Here is a 23,285-nt window from a genome sequence, read left to right as displayed (position 1 = left end):
CATGTTTCTGTCAAAATATGGCTAACTAACATGCTTGTCTAGTGTAAGGCACGAGTACATAAATGTGAGTTATGGCAGTGTAACTGTCATAGATGGATCATGCTCGTAGTTATCAGTGGACACCCCAGTCAAGGCAAGTTTATGGTATCATTGGGTTAAAGAGAGATAAGAGGTTAGAAAACCTGATCTGTTGGGACGTACTATTGTGACCTACGTAATGCTCTCATTGTTTGTGTGGTAAGCTACAAATTACAGTACTAATATGAGATTATTGTGTAGAACTACTTGCATCCTTAATATGTTCTACATGGATGTTTACAACTAGCTTTTGTTTTGGTATGGATATACCAAAATAGAGTTCTGTTTTTATAAAGGAGTTTAGGACTCCTAGTTAGGGGTTTAAAACCCTTGAGCTAGAATATCGAAGGTCTAGTTAGGGGGTAACTAGAGTCAATGACTCGGTTATCCTAGCATGAACTAGAATTACATCAAGAGTTGCCACAAGATTAGATGTTTCAAAATAGTCACAAGTAAAGGTAGCACTTGCAGAGTGAGACCATCTGGTCTCCAATATGGGGTCTTGGATAGTTTTGGCATTACAATGGACATGGTTGTGGCAAGGTGACAGATGTAGTACCTCTTTTATAATTAGTTGTGATGTAAGATATGGTCTTATCCTTTCAGGAGGGATAGAAGGTTACTACTGGTGATGGTGACCTATGGAATAGTGTCCTAAAAGGGACTGTAGAGTGAGGTAGAGAGTTGTTAGCTCAAGTCTCCTGGAGAGAGTACAAATTCCATTGTAGGAATCATAAGTGATCAGCTTATGATGAATGTAAGCCTTTGAATTAAATAATAGGTTTGGGTATCCTATATCTTAAGTTTTGGCTAATTGAGTGGATATGGAAAAATAAAATCCCTACAGATCTCCTTCTTAAGGTAATAAGGGATAGTATGTAGTCTAAAGGATAGGGACAAAGATCACATAGTAAATGCATGGCTACAATTCCCTAAGTTCCTTTTTAGCTTCTTATTACTCAAGAAAAGAGTATACTCTAAACAAAATAATGTTAAGTGCAGTAAGTCAGCAAAGGCAAATTATAGAATGTTAGTAAATATAGGAAATATAAAAATGAAAATTTTGACAGTTGGCAGCAGATGCAGCATAACCCGAATGCTAATGGAAGTACTAGTTAGAGTGGTCAAAGGACCAATTCTGAGTATCATCGAAGTGTAGATGACATGGTAGAGACAGTGAAAAGGTGCAAGTTTCTAACATGATAGTCAGGTCGAGAAAGAGAATAAAGTTAAAGAATAAAATAGTCAAAGTTCAAATTTGAGTAAGATAAAAGAAGTTAGCAAAAGAACAAACTGAAAGGCCCAAATTAAGATAAGATTAGAAAGAGTAGAGTTGGGATACAAAGGAGACAAAATATGGTTGTAGGAAAGGCAAACAAGGTAATCAGAAAAGTAAAGATAGAGAACTTAGAAAAGGACGACATTAAGGAGAACGTTTATCACGGTATAGAATTTAGAAATGTAGAACTTAGAGCAGGTCGTAATTGGTGCAGTGTTAGGAGCCAGAACATGAAGCTCAGAGTCATAGGATTTGGAATAGACTTTGTCTATTTTTTATCCCTAAGGTAGAATAAGGGATAATGCGACAAGGACCTTTTAGATTGTTAATAGTATGAGGAAAGTTAGGTGAGGTTTGCAACCAAAGTAGGTAGTAACCAAAGAGTGTGCAATGGTAACTTGAACTGTCTCATCAGACAAAGAAGTGAAGTCAGTAGATAGTAAGTTGAATAAAATTCAACCTAATGGATTCAAATATGCCTGATGAGAGAAAAGAATGAGGGATAATGGCATAGAGATTTAATGTTGGAATTCAGAATGGTGAGACTTAAAGCTTAATTGGGAGTTAGGCAAGTGTTTTCAGTATAACCAACTGGGTAACTTTGTGAGGAAACATGAGTGACAGCTTAATAATAGGTAGTAGAATAATAGTAGAGGACGACACAAGTATAAATGTTACAAGTTACTAAGAAGTAAAAAGATCAAAGTAATGAATATAAGAATAGAGATAGTTCTGGAAGGATTTGATAGTGAGAGGTATCTTTTAAAATATCGCAGAAGACAGGGACGCAGGATAATAATGCTAGGTATGAAATACAAATGGAGTGTAAGCAGATATAGTAAATTATGAGATTATATGCTAGGCAGAGCAATGGTATAATAAGGAGTTGGTGCAGTGAAATCCTATAGGTAGAGCAAAATAATTGCGAAGAGATGATGAAAATTGAAGAGGTGGATTAAGAGATATGGGTAAATTTAAGGCTGAAGTGTGGAAAGCTATAGAAAATAAATGTGGCTATATCAAAAAGAATGAATGCGTAAAATATCTTATCTGGGATTATGGTACAACACTCATTTCTCACTACCATGATTGTTCAGGTGGAAATTATAGGTTCAAGGATACCTATCGAGCCATGAAGAGCAATTACCTACAAAGGATAATAGGGAATGATAATGTTTTGATGGTCATGGTAAAAAGGAGATACAGGAAGAATCATCCATGGTGAATAGCATGTATTCCATAAAATGAGTAGTATTTTAATACTATAGTATGATACTATATGGTGGATGTGCTAGTAGAAACCAATCACAGAATTAGAATTTTGAAAGTAATGGAATTAACAATCAAGTTAGAATTAAGAAATAACAAAAAGGTATATTTTCATATTTGTGGAGTGGAAGAGTTTAATTTTGATAGTGATGAGAGTAGAGCTCCATACAATCTAGTGTCTGCCATAAGTGCCAGAAAGATATTAAGGCGTGGCTATCAAGGTTATGTGGCACTAGTGAGGGACACATCTATTAAAGATACTTGTGTGGAAAATGTACCTGTTGTTAGGGAATTTATGGATGTTTTTCCTAAGGAGCTTCCTGGGATGCCACCTGATAGGGAGATTGAATTCTGCATAGATATTGTGCCAAATATAAACCCCATTTCTATACCACCCTATAGGATGACGCCAGCAGAGTTAAAAGAATTGAAAGAATAGCTACAGAAGTTTCTACACAAGGGTTTTATCCGGCTAAGCACATCACTTTGGGATGCTTCTATTTTTTTTATAAGGAAGAAGGATGGGTCATTGAGGTTGCGCATTGACTACAGACAGTTGAACAAAGTGATAGATAAGTATCCATTCCCTTAGATTGATGATTTGTTTCATCAGTTGCAAGGAGCTACATATTTCTCAAAAATAGACCTACGATCAGGCTATCACTAGCTGAGGAACAGGAGTGAAGATGTGCCAAAAATAACATTTAGGATGAGGTATGATCATTACAAGTTCTTGGTGATGTCTTTTGGACTCACTAATGCATTAGCGGCCTTTATGGTTTAATGAACAAGGTATTTAGGCCATTCCTGGATCACTTTATCATTGTTTTCATAGAAGGCATTTTAGTATATTCCCGGACTGAGGAAGAACATGCTTGGCATTTAAGGATGGTGTTGTAGACCTTAAGAAAGCTTCATTAAAAAAGTAACTGATTAGCTTAGGCCTACTATAGTCACTGAGGTGTGAAGTTTTCTAAGCTTAGCATGTTATTACAGGCGCTTTATACAAATCTTCTCCAGAATAGCAGTTTCTCTGACACTATTGACTTGAAAGATTGTCCCTTTCTTCTGATCAGACGAGTGTGAAGAAAGATTTTATAAACTACAGCTCCTATGTTGACTTTTCCTATGAATGGAGAAGGATATACCATGTACTATGATGCTTCTAAAGTTAGGTTGGGGTGTGTTTTGATGTAGCATGGTAAAGTGGTGGCTTATGCTTTAAGACAATTAAAGAAACACGAGCAAAACTACCCCACTTATGATCTAGAAATGGCGGCTCTAATCTTTACACTAAAAATCTAGTGGCACTATCTGCATGGTGAAATGTGCGAGATATACACCAACCATAAAGCTTAAAGTACATTTTTCAATATAGAGATTTAAATTTAAGGCAGAGGAGATGGATGGAGCTTCTGAAGGACTATGATTGCACCATCCAGTAGCACCTAGGTAAAGCAAATGTGGTAACAGATGCTTTGAGCAGGAAATCTTCTGGCAACTTGGCACATATGTCAATAGAGAGGAGACCATTGATACAGGAGTTGCATTAACTAATGGATCAGGGTTTGATGTTGGATATAACTGCTTCGGGTGCACTTTTGGCATATTTTAGAGTATGGTCAGATCTTTGGGACAAAATTAGAGTTTCCCAGCATAGGAACCCATAATTAAAACAGATTATGAAAAGGGTGTAGCAGGGAGAATATTGTGAATTTGGATTTGATGGAGATGGTACCCTTATGCAAGGCTCCAGGGTATGTGTGCCAGCTGTTGACAACCTAAGAAATGAAATTATGCAAGAGGCACACTACACACCTTACAGTGTTCACCCAGGATATACAAAGATGTACCATGATATGAAGGATACTAGTGGAATGGTATGAAGAGAGACATAGCAAACTTTGTGTCTAAGTGCCTAACTTATCAGAAAGTAAAGTTTGAGCATCAGAGGCCATCAGAGAAGTTGCAGGAGATCCCTATCCCAGAGTGGAAGTGGAAAATAATCACCATAGACTTCGTGACTGGGTTACCTCATACTACCCAAGGATATAATTCTATATGGGTGATTGTGAACTATCTGACCAAGTCAGCTCACTTTTTGCTTGTACAAACCTCCTATTTTTTTGCTCAGTATGCAAAGTTATACATCTATGAGATAGTCAGATTGGATGAGATTTTTGCTTCTATAATATCTAATAGAGGGCCCTAGTTCACTTCTTAGTTTTGGAGGACATTTTAGGAAGCACTTGGCACACAACTGAATTTTAATACAACTTTCCACCCACAGACAGATGGACAATCTAAAAGGATAATTCAGACACTGAAGGATATGCTTCGCATGTTTGTCATGAATTTTGAAGGTCAATGGGATGATCATCTACCATTAGTGGAGTTTGCTTATAATAACAGCTATCATTCCAGTATTGGAATGACACCCTATGAGGCATTATATGGCAGGAAGTGTAAGACCCCTTTGTGTTGGATAGAAGTTGGAGAGGTAAGAGTACATGATTTAGATCTAGTGCAATACACTTCAAAGATGGTTCTTTTGATCAAGGAACATTTAAAGACAGCTTTCAGTAGGCAGAAGAGTTATGCAGATCCAAGGAGGAAAGATGTAGAATTTGCAGTAGGTGATTATGTGTTCTTAAAGGTCTCTCCTATGAAAAGGGTTATGAGATTTGGAAAGAAAGGCAAGTTGGCACCCTGTTACATAGGTCCCTTTGGTATCACAGACAAAGTGGTAGCAGTTGCTCATCGGTTAGAGTTATCACCAAACTTTTCTCATGTTCACCTAATGTTCTATATTTCCATGTTTAGGAAATATGTTTCTAATCCTTCTCATGTGCTGCAACAAGACACAGTGGAATTAAATGAGAACTTGACTTTTGAGGAACAATCAGTGGCCATAGTGGATTATCAGATAAGGCAGCTTCAGTCAAAACAGATATCTATGGTTAAAGTCCTGTGGAGAAGTCAATCTGTAGAGAAATGCATTTGGGAGTCAGAGTAGGATATTCATAATAAGTACCTATACTTGTTTAGGATGTAACTCAGTGTATTTGTTTTGCCTTGTATAAAAATTCGATGATGAATTTTTAATAAGGAGGGAAGAATGTAACGTCCTAAATTTTTAAATAATTATTTTATATGAGAATTAACTGGTTTGGCAAGCTTAAGAGGGGCATTGTATAGTTGTTGTATTGTGGGCCTGAGGCCTTTTGAATTGAGAAGTGTTAATTGAATTATTTTGCAAGTTGAGTAGGTCCTAGGTATAGGAGAAATTCTATCGAATTTTCGGTATAAACTTAAGGTGTCTTAGGCCCTTTAGTTCTTTATTTTGAGTTAATATTGATAAATTTCTTAAATATGATTATCTAAGTGATCCGAGTCAACCTTTCTCATCTTCTCAGCCGCCCCAGTGACATTTAGATAATCTATGAGTAGATATTGATTTTATTTATAATTTTAATATTATTATATATTTAAGGCATGCTTATACATTCACTTATAAATATATTTATGTAGTTAAATATTAGCCATGTCTTGTATTGCATTTTTATTTGATGAAACTATAATGGATGTCACCTTAAGGTAATTTGGAACTGTGTGCGTGTTACGGCGTGCATGTGGATATGGGTAGGACAGGTAGTCACGGCTAAAGCTTGACTCGCTAGGACCCGATCCTTATATGTGGATAAGTCAGGGTGAGTACGGCTTTGAGTTGATCTTGCTGAGCCCCACACTTGAATTATTAAGAAAAAGTCTGGCTCGAGTTAATCTTGCTGACAGGTATTGGAATTAAGAGAGCTATATACGGGATCAGCTCTCATATATATATATATATATATATATATATATATATATATATATATATATATGCTGTTGAGACACACAGATGTATGCGTACTCCAAATTATCTTTTGTACGAATATTGCTTGAATTGTTTGATACTATGTGACTATGTTGCATTTCATATCCAGACAACACATTAGTTTTAGATAGTTATAGAAATTATATTTAAAATCAATATCTTACTCAATGAGTCGAACGCTCATTCTTATTTAACTATTTTTTCTCAGGTGGCAGGTGGACTCTTTTTGTGAATAACCTGTTTTCTTTCTTGTAGGCTTACACATCAACAGCTTACTGTCTTTTATTTTCTTGATTTATAATATAGAACTCTGAATGTGCTAGTAGTGTTCTAATCTTGTTGGGATTATAATAATCTATTTCTTTTAAATTTACAAACCTATTATATGGATATATTGGAATGTATGAGATGAGTATTCACTTTGGATGAGGGAGCCGAGCTCTCATTTGATTATTTATTGTTTTGAGGATTGTGAGGGTGAGCTGAGCTCCCCAAGATGAGTTATTTTTGTGTTTACAGATTATGTGAGTTAATACTCCCTGTTGGATAGTCCAATTTATGACAGGACTTTATCTGTTTGATTTCTTGAATTTGGACTAGAGTTATGGGCCTTATGCTTGGGCTAAGGATAGTTAGGCTTACTACGAGCTTTAGGAGCCTTATGCTGATCCAAGTCCTAGTGTTGGTCCAAGCCAGAATTTGGGTGATAAAAATAGTGCTTTCTTTTTCACGAAAAAAGTAGACCATCTTTATAATATAGAGAGTGAGTCGCACATGATTGTGAAAAATGATACATTTACACTTGATGTACTTAATAATCTTTGTTAAGAACCAACCACTAAAGAAAATTCTTAAATACATTAAGGTATATATTATGGTTAATGGCGCCAAAAATCCAAACTTTTGCAACTTTTGACATTTTAATCCGTACCTTTCATTTTTGGTAATTGACCAAATTTTGAAAATTTGGTTAAATTTTATCCAAAAATGAAATTGAAATTAGGGGTAGTGTGCCATTTGCTGATATGGCGTTACATGTGGCATTTTTTGCTCCAAACATATAGGTCCCACATGACACATCATATATAATTAAAAAAAAAAAAAAACACTTTCTCTCTTATCTCTCTTTCCACTTTCTTTCTCTCTTCTCTCTCTTTCTAGAAGATGAAAAATAGTGTCACCCTGTTTGTAATCTTGTTGCTGGCCATCCTGAGATACATGAGATTCAGTGGTTACAAAAGCAGATACAGTAGCAATGTCATTATCGAGTTCAAAAGATTGGAGGACTACTCTATTTTCGTGCACATGAGGGAAGAATGTAGTTCTTTTGAAGTTTTAATAACTGCTATATTTCTTGAAATGGATTTAGTTGAATTGACCAGTATTGTTGGATTTGCTAGAAAGACCAGAATCTAAACTTGGAAGAGTGCGTTCCCTCATTTGTGCCACTATATAATTTTTTTGACAAGAATGCAAATAGGACAACTTGCATCCCTATATTGCTTGTTGTGTTGAATCAATATCCTGGTATGATGGTATCAAGGATATGGGCATGGAGATGAATTGCATTCGTCCATATGTCTCAGCAACTTTTGCACAGAACGCAATTGACATCTGAACAATTCCCTTCAAGAGCTGTACATCGGCGAGCATGAAGCAAGAACAAGAGCCACTTCTGCTGATTTCTAAACTTTTGATCTCGATTTGCACTTTCTGATATATAAATGACACCATTTGAGTTTCAACTCTCTGAAGAGTTTGTAGGAGCAACATTTTGAACAATATTAGAATCTTCTGAAGTTAAATTATTTCGTTGAGCTTCATCCTGACTAGATTTTTTCTGATGGAAATCCTTTTGGAAATGTTGTTCATGTGAAATGCTAGGGATAACCGCTCTGTCCTGCAAATGAGGATGCCATTGACCTTGCAATATTGTATCTAATGGTGTTCTAACAGGATGGCAAATGACATTGCTTTGAGATTTCGAAACCAGTTGATGTGGATGCAATATCTGTTGCATTTGCTGTGAATTGTGTGCCAACGATGAATACATATCATGATGTCCAGATGGCAGAGTGAGATTTTAAGCACCCCGAGAATGATTCTTAACAACATTCTGCTAGAATTGATTTTGCAACTCAGACATTTGGAACTGTTGAGAGGTTTGTGAGTGTAGAATTTCATTATATGATGCTCCACTCCAGGCTGACTCTTCACCTGATTACTAGGATTGGATAGCTGAAACTGATCAAAAGCATCATTAAACAGAGGTTGATACTGCTTGTTTTGCTGCTTTTTAATGCATTGTTGCTTAACAAATTGCTGTTGTGGAAATTCATAAAGATGTTCTGAAATTGTTGTTATTGGTTAGATTGTAGGATATTGTCTCTAGAAGGTAGTGAAGACTGAGAATTCTTCTTTTCAGATTGATCAATAGGGTTTCTAGAAAGAGAAAGAGAGTGGAAAGAGAAATAAGAGAGGCGGAATTTTTTTTTAATTATGTATGATACGTCATGTGGGAATCACATGTTTAGAATAAAAAATGCCACATCAACAGAGTACACACTTCTCCCAATTTTAATTTTAATTTTGGATAAAATTTAACTAAATTTTCAAAATTCAATTAATTGATCCAAAATTAAAAGATTTAAATTAAAACGTCAAAAGTCGTAAAGTTTTAAATTTATTGAGCCAAAACGCTTATATATTATAAAATAATAAAAAATTAAAAAATCATACTTTGTAATAAGATCAATCATGTTTTATAATAGGACCTATCATTATTTTAATGATATGCCACTCTTAGTTTGATAATACATACGACAAAAATTACTCTTGACAGTTTATTCCTTGTAAGATTTACAAGAGACACAGTTCTAGACCCGATCAAAGGCCTATACGAGAATCATACAATTTCAATTCTTATTCTCTCATGCCCTAATCAAAATCATCAATTTCAAACTGATTGGATTTGTTGGCCAGACTTGCATACAACCATGGGTTATGTATACATATGGAGTAGATATGTCAAACCCAAAAATCAATAATAAGTTTGTTTCGTAAATAATGATAGATGGAAAATTTTAGTCTAAATTCAGCTTATCGTGAATTTAAAATATAATATATATAATAAAATTCACATGTAAAATAAATAAATTTACATATTTATATCTTAAATTTATAATATATTATAGCGTAGTAGATTTATTTTATTTTTATTTCTTTTGAGGCTCTTTGCAGATTAGGCTTGCTAAATCTCTTGACTTTATCAATATTTCAAAATACCAATATAAATATATTAAGGTTGAAATAAAGAGAAATTCTGAAAAGCCTGGTCTAAGCAACTTCTTATTATTTTTTATAAAATTTTGAAATTTTTTTATATAGGTTAGTATTTTAATCACGCGCATTATAAATGCATCAGATAATTTATAACACGTAATTATTTTATTAATTTATAAATAAAAAATTAAATATTAATTTAATTATTTAGATTAAAATATTAAAATTTTTACAATAATTAATACTATAATTTAATTAATGCAATATAATATATAACCATTTGAAATGTTTTTATATCTATTATTTTATGATGGTTAGAAATTATTTTCATATCTACAGTAAAATTGTAAAATAAAATTTTCTGAGATATGATAATTTAATTTTCTTTAACAACTATAAATTGTGTCAATATTAATTTAGATTTCATGCATAATAATGTATTTAATATTAAATAATTTAACTACACATTTTTATTTTAATCTAATTAAAATATATGTTAATATAGTAATAATATGTAATAAAGATAAGTGAAACAATATTACTAATATTACAACAAATTGATAATTAAAATGAAATAATCAAACATGACTTTCATATACATTGTATGTTATTATGACACATTCATGATTATCAAACATATAAATATATAAATGATGTCATTTCACTTGCATTAGGAAATTCAAAGAAGTTGTAATTTTTTTGTGTAAATATTACTCATTATTGTCTTTCAATTTTAGACATATATATATTAAAAAAATAAAAATCAAGCATGATTGAGTGAGAATTTAAATATATTATTTTTTTTACAAATAATTATTTTCAAATGAATACATTAAGACTGAAACAAATAGAAACTCTTCCTCTTCCTAAGCAATTTTTATTTTTTATTTTTACATATTTTATAAAATTACTATTAAATATTAGATTAGATATTTTTATAAATTATTAAAAAATTATTCAATGAATTTTAAAGTAATTATATGCCATGATATTAAATGGATTATTAATTAAAAAGAGTTGGGACATTAGTTTTCTAATGTTTGAATATAAATATATTTTGTGCACAATATGTATTTTTTTAATTTATGTAATAATTTTTTTATCAAATAATAATAAAAGAGAAAGATTCAATAAATTTTGAAATAATTAATAAATTATTATTAATTAAATGTATTTGAAATTTTATTTTTATCAATATTATTTTTATGAAATAATAATAAAAGTTGAAGATTCAATAAATTCTAATATAATTAATGATTGATTATTTGAAAAGTTTTTTTTATCAATATTATTTCAATTTACATTTATTTTTTAAAAGAAATACATTTAACAATACTTTTACTTCCAATTTATTATTATTATTATTATTATTATTATTATTTAACATTGTGTTTTTTAATAAATTTTTTTACATTTGCATGCCATAACATTGTATTTTTTTTTTTTTAAAAATGCCAAATCAAAGAAAAATAATAAAAAAAAAAACTTCAAAAATTTGTCAAAAAGTTGCATACAAATGAAAGAGAGAAAGAACTTTACCCTTTATATATTCATCAACTTTCATATGAATCTTATCATTATAGCATCAAAAACCAATATTTTCAAAAAAGACCTTTTAAGAAATATATTAATTTAATATTACAATACATAATGCCACTTAAATAATTTTTTTATTACCATTTTAAGAAATTTGAGAAACTTAAGAGCATCCTATAATTAATAAATCATTTATCATAAATAATTTACAATTCCAACTACTTTAAAAAAAGAATATGTCTCTTTAATGACTTTCTTATTTTTCTTCCATATAATGTGTTGTTCCTTATTTTGCAAAAAGCATAAAAAGAATATGAAAAAGACTTTGCAAAAACTAATTTATGGTAAACTATTCTATCCTTTGTTACTTTCCTTTCATTGATTTTATTGTATTACTAAACTAATTTTACATCATTTTTCATTATACAAACTATCAATTTGTAATTACTTTTTTATTAAAAAATCTATTAAATAATATATATATATATATATATATATATATTATCAATTTGTAATTACTTTTTTTATACTAGCTAAATATTCGTGCCTGGATTTATTAAATTTTAATTTTTAATATTTAAATTATTAATATATTTATATTTGTAATTAATATTAACCCATTATAATGCAAGAAATATAAATTTAATATTATACAAATTATTAAAAAGTGTATCTAAAAAATGAATTAAGAATATATAAAATGTTAAAAAAATAATTATTAGCATAAACATTATGTTAATATCCCAATAATTATATATATAAAAAAAAATTATTAACACCTTGAATGTGTTAATCATTCAACATAGGTGTTAACAAGCATTAAAGGCTAATAGGATCAAATAAAGAAACAACTTGATTTTCAAAAGAAATTAAAAAGGCCCAGTAATAGCCTATATTTCACAATTAATTATTTGAATTTCTGATGTTAAATTTATTTGGAAAAACAATTTTTAAAAGGGAAATCAGTTTCAGATTTCCAATCACCAAAACTACTCTCATATTATTATTATTATTATTATTATTATTATTATTATTATTATTATTATTATTATTATTATTAATTTAATCAAATTTAATTCCATCATAAAAAATCAAACACAAAGCACGCTTGTAGACCGAAAACACCATAAAGTAACTCAACATCAACCAAACTTAAATCTTAACGGTCCATAATTGTTCATATATTATTTAGCGGATAACCTAAAATCATCCACAGATAAAGGTTCAATATATAAATTTATCCCTAACTTTTATTAAAAAGTTTTCATGGCACGTTAAATTTTTAAAATATCTCGTGACATACTTTAATTACTATAAACGTCTCATGATACGTCTCAACTCTTTTAAAATTAGAATTAAGATACCATTTGAATCCTAGTCAGTAAATCGTTATGTCAATATTACTAGAATTCACGCTCAATTTTAAAGATATTTTAATTCTAATTTGTAGGAATTGAAATATAACATGAAATGTTTTAAAAATTTAGTGTGCCATAAATTTTTTTTATTTAACTTCAAATATGAAATTGTATAATTAGCCAAGACTAATTATAGATATAATAGACAACCAACACATAGTTTAACCTACCAATTTGTTATCAATGCAAATCAACACTCTCTAAACCCTAAACACAACTTCAATTAAACATATAAAACAAATCAACATGTCCAATTTTGCCTAATTGTGCTACACAATCCAATTTTGTAAATATCAATTTTTTTATTTAAAATTGAAAATTAATGAATTTATCATAATTTTTTTTATTTTATTTATACTCTTAAATATGTAATTATGGTCACTCATTTGAATATATGAATATTGAAACATATATTTTGTAAAAAGATATAATTGTGATTATAATGGGTAAAATTCGTTATTGAGAATTGGATCATAATTATATAATACATGATTAATTTGATCTCCTAATTGTATTTCAAAGCTTTGTTATATAATAATCATTTAAAAAAAATTGATAAAAAACTCCGTATCCCTTAAGTAAGATTGTGTATTCGATCATTATGAATGGAGAAAATATATATTATGAGCGTTTTATTCTATATCGAGCTTTCCCGATATGAATAGGTCTAATCTAGTATATTAGAAAAAAATTACCATAATTATGAATTTGATATTTTTAATTAAAAAAATATATCAAATACATCATGAAAAAAAAATGTAGATTGTATTAGATCATGAAATAGTGCTCCATGATGATGTTCCCTTGTGTCAACTTCGAGGACCTAAGATAAATTGCGAGGATCCTATCGTATGGAATGCCATCTCCTTGCACGTGCTATACAGAACGCAAAAACAAAGCAAGGGAAGGTCCCTCGCGTGCTCCACCTGAGTACCCATCATCCATGATACAGCTCCACCACGCATATTCATTTTTAGGCTTTCCCTCCAAAATCCCAAATCGCTTCAAATCCAATTCCTCTCCCTCCATTTTCTTTTCAAAATTATTCGAAATCCACCTCCCAAATTCTCATGCTATTTATCTCCAATGCCCAATCCCTCTCTCACCACTGCCAACGTTTCTCCTTTTCCTCAAATCCCCCAAATTTCTAGCGTCCATGGCTGCCTTTAGGTCCTCTGTGTCCTTGAGCTCCATAGACGGAAAGCACAAAACAGCTGGTGAGATTCATGTCATTGTGGGTCCAATGTTTGCTGGAAAAACCACCTCTCTTCTCCGTCGCATCAAGTCTGAAGGCAACAATGGCAGGTTTGGTATTTTGGGTTTCACAATCTGTGATCACTTGATTTTGTTTTCTCTTATTTAAAATTTGATTTCCGAAATTCTGTGAATGTAGAAATGTGGCGATGATAAAATCAAGCAAGGACACAAGATATGCTAAAGATTCAGTGGTGACTCATGATGGGTTGAAATTTCCTTGCTGGGCATTGCCTGATCTGGCTTCCTTTCAACAGAAGCTTGGGGATGATGCTTACCAAAAGGTATCTTCTCTCCTCCTCTCCCCCCTCAATTTATATTATAGAAATGAACTCAATTCCAGGACTTTGAGTGGAATAGAAGGGAGACGGAAGTATCACTCATACTAAGATCTAGGATAAATCTGTCATACTGCAGTAGCTGAAATTGGGTTACCATAGTAGCAATTTAATAGATGAACTTAAACAGTTATTCATCAATGGAAAATGTCCAAAGTTTTCAAATTTTTTGTGCACTGGTTTTGCTGATCAGAATTAGTTCAAAATGAATTGGTAAATGTATTGTTTTTTCTTGCCTTCTCATTACCTTACTTTTTTTGACAGGTTGATGTCATTGGTATTGATGAAGCTCAATTTTTTGAAGACCTTTATGATTTCTGCTGCAAGGCTGCTGATCATGATGGGAAAACTATAATTATAGCAGGACTTGATGGGGATTATTTGAGGTACTGCCAATAAATACATGCTTTCATAATTTCTTTTTCTTAATAATCACTCATCAGCAAATTTAAAGTGCAATTTCAGTTACAGGATAGTTTTTTGAATCATGGGAGAAATTTTCAATATTGTTGATATGAATTTGAACTGTATATTTTCTGCAAGTTTAGGTTTAGTGCATTATGCAAAATTGGCACTTTTTTTGTTGGAATTTCAATACGTTCATATTAAGAGTTGTTTTTAATGTTACAATTCGAGTGTAATAAAGAGTTATATTAGCTTTTGGATTGATAAGTTGTATTTTTCAGTCAGTTGTTATTATTGATTATTTGATTAAGTCATTGATGCCAATCACTTGACCTTTGATGTCTCTGGGTGCTCCTTTCACACAAACATGGGTTCCTATTGATGGGAAAAAGTTTTGATTGGTAGGAGGAGCTTTGGTTCTGTTCTTGACATAATTCCTCTTGCTGATACTATAACCAAGCTGACGGCAAGATGTGAACTTTGTGGAAAACGAGCCTTCTTTTCCTTAAGGAAGACAGCAGAGACCCAGACAGAATTGATTGGTGGTGCTGATGTCTATATGCCTGTGTGCCGCCAACACTATGTTAATGGACAAGTAGTGATGGAAGCTGCAAGGAATGTCCTGGAATCATGTAAAGTTCAGTCTGAATCCCAAGCTGATACTCCTGCTGCAGTTGTGTAGTTAAATTTCTTACTCCTTAACAGGCTAATATTTATCTTGGACTTATTCTATAATTACTATAGTTTTATGCTATGCTAAATTTGGAACTTTTTGTGGTTTTCTTTGAACGTTTTTCAGCTTTTACTCTCATTATGTATACCATATTTAGAATGGCTTTCTCACAGAAGCTTGGTCCATTTATTAATGCATACGTGGCTCTGGTGCTTGAAAGACTCTGCAAGCACTCTTATAATAATCATTAGAATTTTCTAAGTTGTGATTATTTTATTTATAATTATAATAATATTAAATAGTAATTTTAATTTCTTTAGTATATGAAACAATATTTACCACATTATAATGGTTAATTTATTAAAATATAATAAAGCCTAAGATTGAATGATATAAAATATAGATCTATAAGAGATTATAATATTTAAATTCATATCAACAACTCTAAGGAATATGACCAAAAAATAAAAATTTAATTGCATGTGAATTTTTATTGTCATTTTCATTACTAACTTGAAGGCCATGTGAATTTCCATTGCTATTAGTTATACTTCCTAATGATTATCAATCCAATTATTAGAAATAATAAGGTTGATTGTCTGCAATTAAATTCACTCTTGATCTTGTGAAAATAATGTTGATTTCTCTAAGCAATGAGACTTATGTAAGAGAATGTAAATTTCAAATTTATTATTGCAATAAATTATTATGCTCATGTCGAGAGTTGTATTCTGATAAATTCTTATAAAGATGACTTTATGATTCGATTCTAATTTTATAGATAAAATTCATTTGGGATTAATAGAATTTCATAATTCAAAATTTATATATATAAAATATAAAAATTCTATTATTTTCATTATGCTGTAAATCTTTTTCTTTATTTAATTTTATGAAATTTTATTACTAAAATATATTATTTTTTATATGAAATTTATTGTGTATTTTTTATTAATATAAAAAAATTACATGTATTTATAAATTATAGAAAAATTTAAAGAATTTATATTATTAATTATAAAAACTAGTATACATCTATGATTTAATTACAGAAATGAAAAAAAAAATTAAATAAATTATTAAGTATAAAATTATTAAAAAATTTTAAGATTTTACTTTAATTAACTTAAAATTAACTAAATGATAACATAATGATGTAATTAACAAAAAGTTAATATATAAACTAAATTTTATTATATATTTTATTTATATACATATGATTTCTCATCATTAATTATCTAACTTAAAAAATTAATAAGATAATTATTTTACAATTAAATTTATAATTTTTAACTTTAGATTAAATTTAAAAAAAATTCACTTATCAACTCAATTAAAAATTATTAATAAAATAAAATTTAGATTTAAATGGAAAACTAATCAAACTAATTAAATTAAAATTATTAAAACCAATTATTATTTTTAAGATCAACACTTGAATCTCCGAAACTAAAACACAAGTCATATTATTTTTAATTTTTAATTGCAATTTGCATCACATTGTAAAAAATTTGAAAGATAAATATAAGTATCATTAAGAAATTTAAATTTATATAAATTATAAACTTAATTTAAATAATAAAATATATAATTATAAATAATATAATTAAACATTCAAAAAATTTCATTAAAATTTAATATTAATATGAATAAATATATTATCTAATTAATAGATGACGTGACTATATTTAGTTAGGTATATTAAAATTTGTAATTAAAAAAGGCCTTTATAACACTTTGAGTTTCAATTCAAATTGGATATTTGTTTTCTTTTTAACATAAAACTTATGATTTTTTTAAAAAAAAACATAAATTTATGATTTTTCAATTAACTATTTTCATAAAATTAATTTTTTTAAATTTCATATGATTTTTTGTGAAAACTTGAATGTTTATTTTAATATAATTAACTATTTCTTATAAAATTTTATTTTAAATTAAATACATAAAAGTGTTGAAAGATATGTATGAAGGAGCAATTACTATTGTGCACATAGTGGGAGAGGACACAAGAGATTTTCCTATCTCAATTGGATTAGACCAAGGTTCAGTTATAAGCTCTTACATTTTTATATTAGTTTTAGATGAATTGACGAACCATATACAAGAGAGTATTCCTTAGTGCATAATGTTTGTAGATGATATAGTTCTGATAGATGAGACGCGAGAAGAAGTCAATAGAAAGTTAGAGCTTTGGAGAGGTACTTTAAAGTCAAAGGGTTTAAGTTAAGTAGGGAAGGAGTTCGTTTGGATGGAGTGGGGTATTGCCCCAAAGTAATCACTTTAAATATCTCAGCTCAATCCTTTAAGTAGATGGGGGATGTGAGGAGGATGTTAGTCATAGGACTAAAGTCGGATGGTTGAAGTGGAGAAGTGCCACGGGAGTTTTATGTGATCGCAAGATTCCCAATAAGTTGAAAGGAAAATTTTATCTTATAGTTATACGACCGGTCATGTTATATGGTAGTGAGTGTTGGGCACTGAAGGAGTCGTATGTGTCTAAGATAAGAGTTGCGGAGATGAGATGTTAAGGTGGATGAGTGGTCATACTAGACTAGATAAAGTTCGTAATGAGAGTATTAGAGAAAATGTAGGAGTGGTGCCAATTAAGGATAAGTTGAGAGAAGTGAGATTGAGGTGGTTTGGTCATGTGAAGCGTAGACATACAGAGGCTACAGTTAGACAAATAGAGGATAGAAAGAAAGGAAGAGGTAGACCTAAACTGACTTTGAGGAGATTAGTACAACATAACCTAAAAAACCTAAAAGCATTACACATTTCCGAGAATTTAACCCAAAATCGTTTAGAATGGAGAAAAAGAATCATATAGCCGACCCCAAATTCTTGGGATAAAGGCTTAGTTGAGTTGAGTATATATTGTAATAAAGTAATAAATTTTAATAATATATATATATATATATAAAGAATTTATGACTTTTTAGTTAATTATTTTTCATAAGATTATTTTTTTTTTAATTTTCATGCCAATTGTTTTTTTTTAAATAATTTTTATTTTAATTAACCCTTTTTTTTATAAAATTTTGTTTTAAATTAAGTACAAGTTAAATATAAAGTTAAAAATTTTAAATTTATAATAACATTAAAAATAATTTAAATAATAAAATTTATGTTATTGTAATTTGCAAATAATATAAATAATGAAAGGTATTTTGAACAAATCTAATGTTCTCCCTTTCTCTTCTCATATTTATATATTATATAGATATTTATAAATTTAAAAATATTTAAAATTTAAAAATAAAAACTTTCTTAATTATTAGTTATATAAAATATTCAAATTTAAAATATTACATAAAGTTCTAATTCAATTCGAAGGGATTAAGATTTACTCTATTGAAATTCACTTAATTTAAGTAAAAATTAAAACTAAAAAATTTAAATTATTTCTGTGCAATGCAACTGACCAAATTAATTCGCAGTGGATAAAACTTGGAAGAGATTCTCTTGGATTGAATTCGTCAAGAGGAGAAATTCATATGAACAGAAAGAGTTGCGATATACTTATCATATGAATTTACAAACTTTGTCTCTACCAAACTGCAGAATCCTTCTTTCAACAGAATTGCACATACCATGGGATTCTACACTGCCCCTTATATATGTGTGAAAATGGTCTCTCCATGCTCCATCGGCTAAGAATAGCTGAAAGCACAATGCGGTCCTCAAAGATTTCAGCTGTGCTTTTATTTTTCGTTCTTTGTTTATTTCAAACGCCAGCCTTGGCTATCAAGAAGGTACAGGTTTATGATCAGTGTATATTGTTTCTTAGTATATCTATCGATTGGATTTTCATTGGGTTCCAACTGGTAACTTCATAGCTGCACAACACTGCGAATTACTCAGTCAATTGTTAATATATGAAGTTTGATTTTTATTTTTTCACAGTCTTATATAGTTTACTTGGGATCTCATGCACACGGTGCTCAAGTTTCTGAGGCTGATCTTCATGCGGTAACACAGTCTCATCATGAGTTTCTTGGCTCCTTTCTTGGAAGGTAAGTGTGAAATTTCAGATATTGTCTATATTTTATGTTTGTAGACAGGATTGACTAATATTGATGCATATATACAGTACTGAAAAGGCCAGAGATGCAATTTTCTACTCTTACAAACACCATATTAATGGATTTGCTGCGGTTCTTGAGGAGGAAGAGGCAGCTCAGATAGCAAAGCATCCAGAAGTTGTATCAGTTTTTCCGAACGCAGGGAGAAAGCTACACACAACACATTCTTGGGAATTTATGTCTCTAGAAATGAATAGTGGCGTCATCCACCGTGGTTCCTTGTGGAACAAAGCAAATTTTGGTGAAGATACCATCATAGCTAATCTTGACACTGGTATGTGCGGTTTTATTAAATTGATGATGAGAAAAAGTGCAGTAAATTAAAACAAACCATTGATGTATATGTGTGATTTTTCTAGGTGTTTGGCCTGAATCAGAGAGTTTTAACGATAAAGGATATGGTCCCATTCCTTCAAGGTGGAAAGGAATATGTCAGAATGACACTGTCCCTTGCAACAGGTTAATCAACACCATATATACTTCAAACTTGTATTTTGGTTATCTGGTAGCAAGTGACTAATGTATTGTGGGTTTATATTTGCAAATGTAGGAAGCTTATTGGATCAAGATTTTTCAATGATGGTTATCGAGCCAGTGGAGGTATTGTAGATCCCTCTTATAACTCTCCTCTGGACTCTGAAGGCCACGGAACTCACACACTATCAACAACCGGTGGTAACTTCGTTCATGGAGCCAATGTCTTTGGTAATGCCAATGGAACTACTAAAGGTGGTTCTCCTAGAGCTAGAGTAGCTGCTTACAAGGTGTGCTGGCATCCAGTCAATGGCAGTCAATGCTATGATTCTGATATCATGGCAGGGTTTGATGCTGCTATCAATGATGGGGTTGATGTGATTTCTGTGTCGCTTGGTGGGGTTCCTTCTGATTACTACAACGATGGAATTGCAATTGGTGCGTTCCATGCTATTCAGAAGGGTATTGTAGTAGTTTGCTCTGCAGGAAATGACGGACCATTCGCTGGAACTGTAACAAATATTGCTCCTTGGATGATAACTGTTGGAGCTAGCACCATGGACCGAGAGTTCCAAACTCTGGTTGAACTCGGCAATGGGCAACTCCTTAAGGTTAATTCCTCACTTTTTACAAATTTTATTTTCTTATCATTTTTATATAATAATAACAATGTTACCCTTCTAATTCTCTTCTGATTTCAATTTCAGGGAACAAGTCTTGCTAAAGCGATGCCTGAAAATAAATTCTATCCCCTTATTACTGGCGTGCAGGCTAAGGCTTCTAACGCATCTGCTGATGACGCGTAAGCATAGACAAACATTTTCTAACTTATTCCATTCATGGATGCAAAAATTGAGGTATTTGATAATTTTTTTGGGTACGTAGTGAGCTCTGTGAACCAGGATCGTTGGATCCTGAAAAGGTCAAGGGTAAGATCTTGGCTTGTCTCAGAGGGGATAATGCAAGAGCTGATAAGGGTATGCAAGCTTACTTGGCTGGTGCAGCAGGGATGATTCTTTGCAATGATAAGAGCAGTGGCAATGAAATCATTTCTGATACTCATATTCTGCCAGCATCACACATCAACTATGCAGATGGTCTTGCTGTCTTTTCCTACGTCAACAGTTCCAAGTATATTTCTCTATGTCCCTAATCCTCTTCTTCCTTTTCTTTCCCCTTAATTTCAGTGACTAGCTCATCTGTTTCTGTCATTTAATTTAACAGAAATCCCAAGGCATATATTATGCCTCCAGCGCAATTGATGGGCACAACTCCTGCTCCGTTCCTGGCTTCATTTTCCTCTGTTGGGCCGAATACTATTACACCTCAGATCCTGAAGGTTTAAAATCATGACCCATCATGTGTTCTATAATCAACCAATGTGTATGTATTGTTATTCTTAATGTCCTTAAAAATTTTGTAGCCTGATATTACTGCCCCTGGAGTGAATGTCATAGCTGCCTACACTGAAGCAACAAGTCCTACTGGTCTAGAACTTGATAAGCGTAGGACTCCTTTTATCTCTATGTCTGGTACATCCATGTCCTGTCCCCATGTTTCTGGAGTTGTGGGTCTTCTCAAAACACTCCACCCTGACTGGAGTCCTGCTGCAATTCGATCAGCAATCTCAACAACTGGTGAGTGAAATCACTGTAAATTTTCTAATATTTCCCTGAATTCTGAATCTTTCTAATCCCTATTATAATTTTTCTGCAGCAAAAACAAGAGATAACACTGTGAATCCAATGCTTGATGGATCCTTTGTAGAGGCAACACCATTCAAATATGGTTCTGGACATATAAGGCCAAATCGTGCAATGGATCCAGGCTTGGTCTATGACTTAAGTGTGAAGGATTACTTGGACTTCTTTTGTTCCCAGGGCTACAACGAAACCATGATTAAGTTAATCTCTGGAAGTCCTTATAAATGTCCAAAATCAGCCAGAGTTGAAGATTTCAACTACCATTCAATATCACTGTCAAAACTAAGAGGCACAGAAACTGTGAATAGAAAACTGAAGAATGTGGGTAAGCCAGGAACATATGCTGTTCGTATTAGAGAACCATATGGAATTTCAGTAAATGTTGAGCCAAAGATTTTGAAATTTGACAAGATTGGAGAAGAGAAGACCTTTAAGGTCACTTTTAAAGCTAAGTGGGCAGGTGCAGCAGCTTCAAGCCATCAATTTGGAGCTCTAATATGGTCAGATGGTTACCACTATGTTAGGAGTCCAATTACAGTTGAGGCCTGATAGAATTTTCAGTCTTTCTTTGGTTTAATTTTTTATTTTTAGGTGAAGTTTTATTATCCTTGGAGGTTTTTTTGTTTCCTTATGGACAAGTGGATCAAATTATTTGCACATTTTTTCTTCTCATTTTTCCCACATACTTCTATTTATTTATTTTTTATTATTTTCACTTTAGATTAGAATTTATCAATTCATTTAAAGATAATCATTAATATACAAAATTTATTTTGTAAAAAAATAAAGTTATGATTAAAATTGCAATAAAACAAACATTTGAAGATGAGTTTGTGGGTCATATGACGTTGTTCGCTTTCTCACCGAAGAGGGCTAGGATTGGGTATGAAGTCATAAAAAAGGACGGCTTAATTTTATCCATGGCCCTCAATTTGGAAATTATTTCATTACAGTCAATCAATTTCATTTTATGTAATTAAAATACTTAAATTTAATTTAATACCACTAAAAATCTCTTTAGCTATATTCTATTATGCACTTCGGTTAGAAACTGATCTAAAAATATTGGAGTGAATTAGGCATAATAAAAAATATCCCTCTCTCAACCACTTTAAAAGAAAAGTCCCTTTAATTTTGATCGTAAGATAACAAAGAGCTCTTCATTTCATCTATTTTTTTAATTTTTAAGCATATCCATCCTGAATTATTTTTATCGTAGCGAGTATTTTAGTGGTATGAAATTAAAATTTCAGTGTTTTTGCAATATAAATTGAAGTTAATCAACTGTAATGAAAAGTTAATCAACTGTAATAAGTGTTTTTGTAATATAAATTGAAGTTATGAACTGTAATAAAACAAAATTAGAGAGATGGTAGATGAAATTGAGCTTGAAAGGGAACACTAGTACTCCGGTGGTTACTAATGAAATTTAATTCCAGCCTAGCCGTCACCGCAAGCCACTAGATTAGTGGCCAGAAGTGCTTGAATTTAACACGTATTCCTCTAGGTTTTAGCTTTCATCCTTCGCTTTGTAATGATGGTTCTTGTGCTTTTGATTGTTAAATTCACAGGGACAAATTATAATAAGCATGGATCCTCATGTGGGTTATGCCT

General features: G+C 31.1%; 3 protein-coding genes across 3 annotated transcripts; all 3 read left to right on the top strand.

The window, feature by feature from the left end:
- The first annotated feature begins 5,057 nt into the window (after positions 1–5,057).
- Positions 5,058–5,642, top strand: LOC131169325 (uncharacterized). The gene has a single exon (XM_058128540.1). It carries the CDS (start codon positions 5,058–5,060, stop codon positions 5,640–5,642), a length of 585 nt encoding a protein of 194 aa, XP_057984523.1.
- An 8,062-nt stretch (positions 5,643–13,704) lies between these two features.
- Positions 13,705–15,584, top strand: LOC110649993 (thymidine kinase a). Its single transcript, XM_021804770.2, has 4 exons — positions 13,705–14,044; positions 14,133–14,277; positions 14,596–14,717; positions 15,142–15,584. Exons 1-4 carry the CDS (start codon positions 13,896–13,898, stop codon positions 15,416–15,418), a joined length of 693 nt encoding a protein of 230 aa, XP_021660462.2. The 5' UTR covers positions 13,705–13,895; the 3' UTR covers positions 15,419–15,584.
- Positions 15,585–19,017: 3,433 nt separating this feature from the next.
- Positions 19,018–22,343, top strand: LOC110649998 (subtilisin-like protease SBT5.4). Its single transcript, XM_021804773.2, has 10 exons — positions 19,018–19,164; positions 19,316–19,425; positions 19,503–19,768; positions 19,854–19,953; positions 20,045–20,579; positions 20,676–20,770; positions 20,854–21,099; positions 21,193–21,307; positions 21,392–21,605; positions 21,685–22,343. The coding sequence occupies exons 1-10, from the start codon at positions 19,030–19,032 to the stop codon at positions 22,218–22,220; spliced, it is 2,352 nt and encodes a 783-aa protein (XP_021660465.2). The 5' UTR covers positions 19,018–19,029; the 3' UTR covers positions 22,221–22,343.
- The last annotated feature ends 942 nt before the right edge of the window (positions 22,344–23,285 follow it).

Source organism: Hevea brasiliensis, chromosome 10 (assembly GCF_030052815.1).
Source record: "Hevea brasiliensis isolate MT/VB/25A 57/8 chromosome 10, ASM3005281v1, whole genome shotgun sequence".
NCBI classification, from domain to species: Eukaryota; Viridiplantae; Streptophyta; class Magnoliopsida; order Malpighiales; family Euphorbiaceae; genus Hevea; species Hevea brasiliensis.
Note: the sequence above shows the minus strand (reverse complement) of the source record. Positions and strands in the feature narration are given on the sequence as shown.

Excerpts from the sequence above, each read along its gene's own strand:
- LOC110649993 (XM_021804770.2), top strand. The coding sequence starts at position 13,896 with ATGGCTGCCTTTAGGTCCTCTGTGTCCTTGAGCTCCATAGACGGAAAG. Across the intron at positions 14,045-14,132 it reads TCTGAAGGCAACAATGGCAG|AAATGTGGCGATGATAAAAT; the intron begins GTTTGGTATTTT and ends CTGTGAATGTAG. Across the intron at positions 14,278-14,595 it reads GGGATGATGCTTACCAAAAG|GTTGATGTCATTGGTATTGA; the intron begins GTATCTTCTCTC and ends TTTTTTTGACAG.
- LOC110649998 (XM_021804773.2), top strand. The coding sequence starts at position 19,030 with ATGTGTGAAAATGGTCTCTCCATGCTCCATCGGCTAAGAATAGCTGAA. Across the intron at positions 21,100-21,192 it reads TCCTACGTCAACAGTTCCAA|AAATCCCAAGGCATATATTA; the intron begins GTATATTTCTCT and ends TTAATTTAACAG. Across the intron at positions 21,308-21,391 it reads TTACACCTCAGATCCTGAAG|CCTGATATTACTGCCCCTGG; the intron begins GTTTAAAATCAT and ends AAAATTTTGTAG.
- LOC131169325 (XM_058128540.1), top strand. The coding sequence starts at position 5,058 with ATGACACCCTATGAGGCATTATATGGCAGGAAGTGTAAGACCCCTTTG.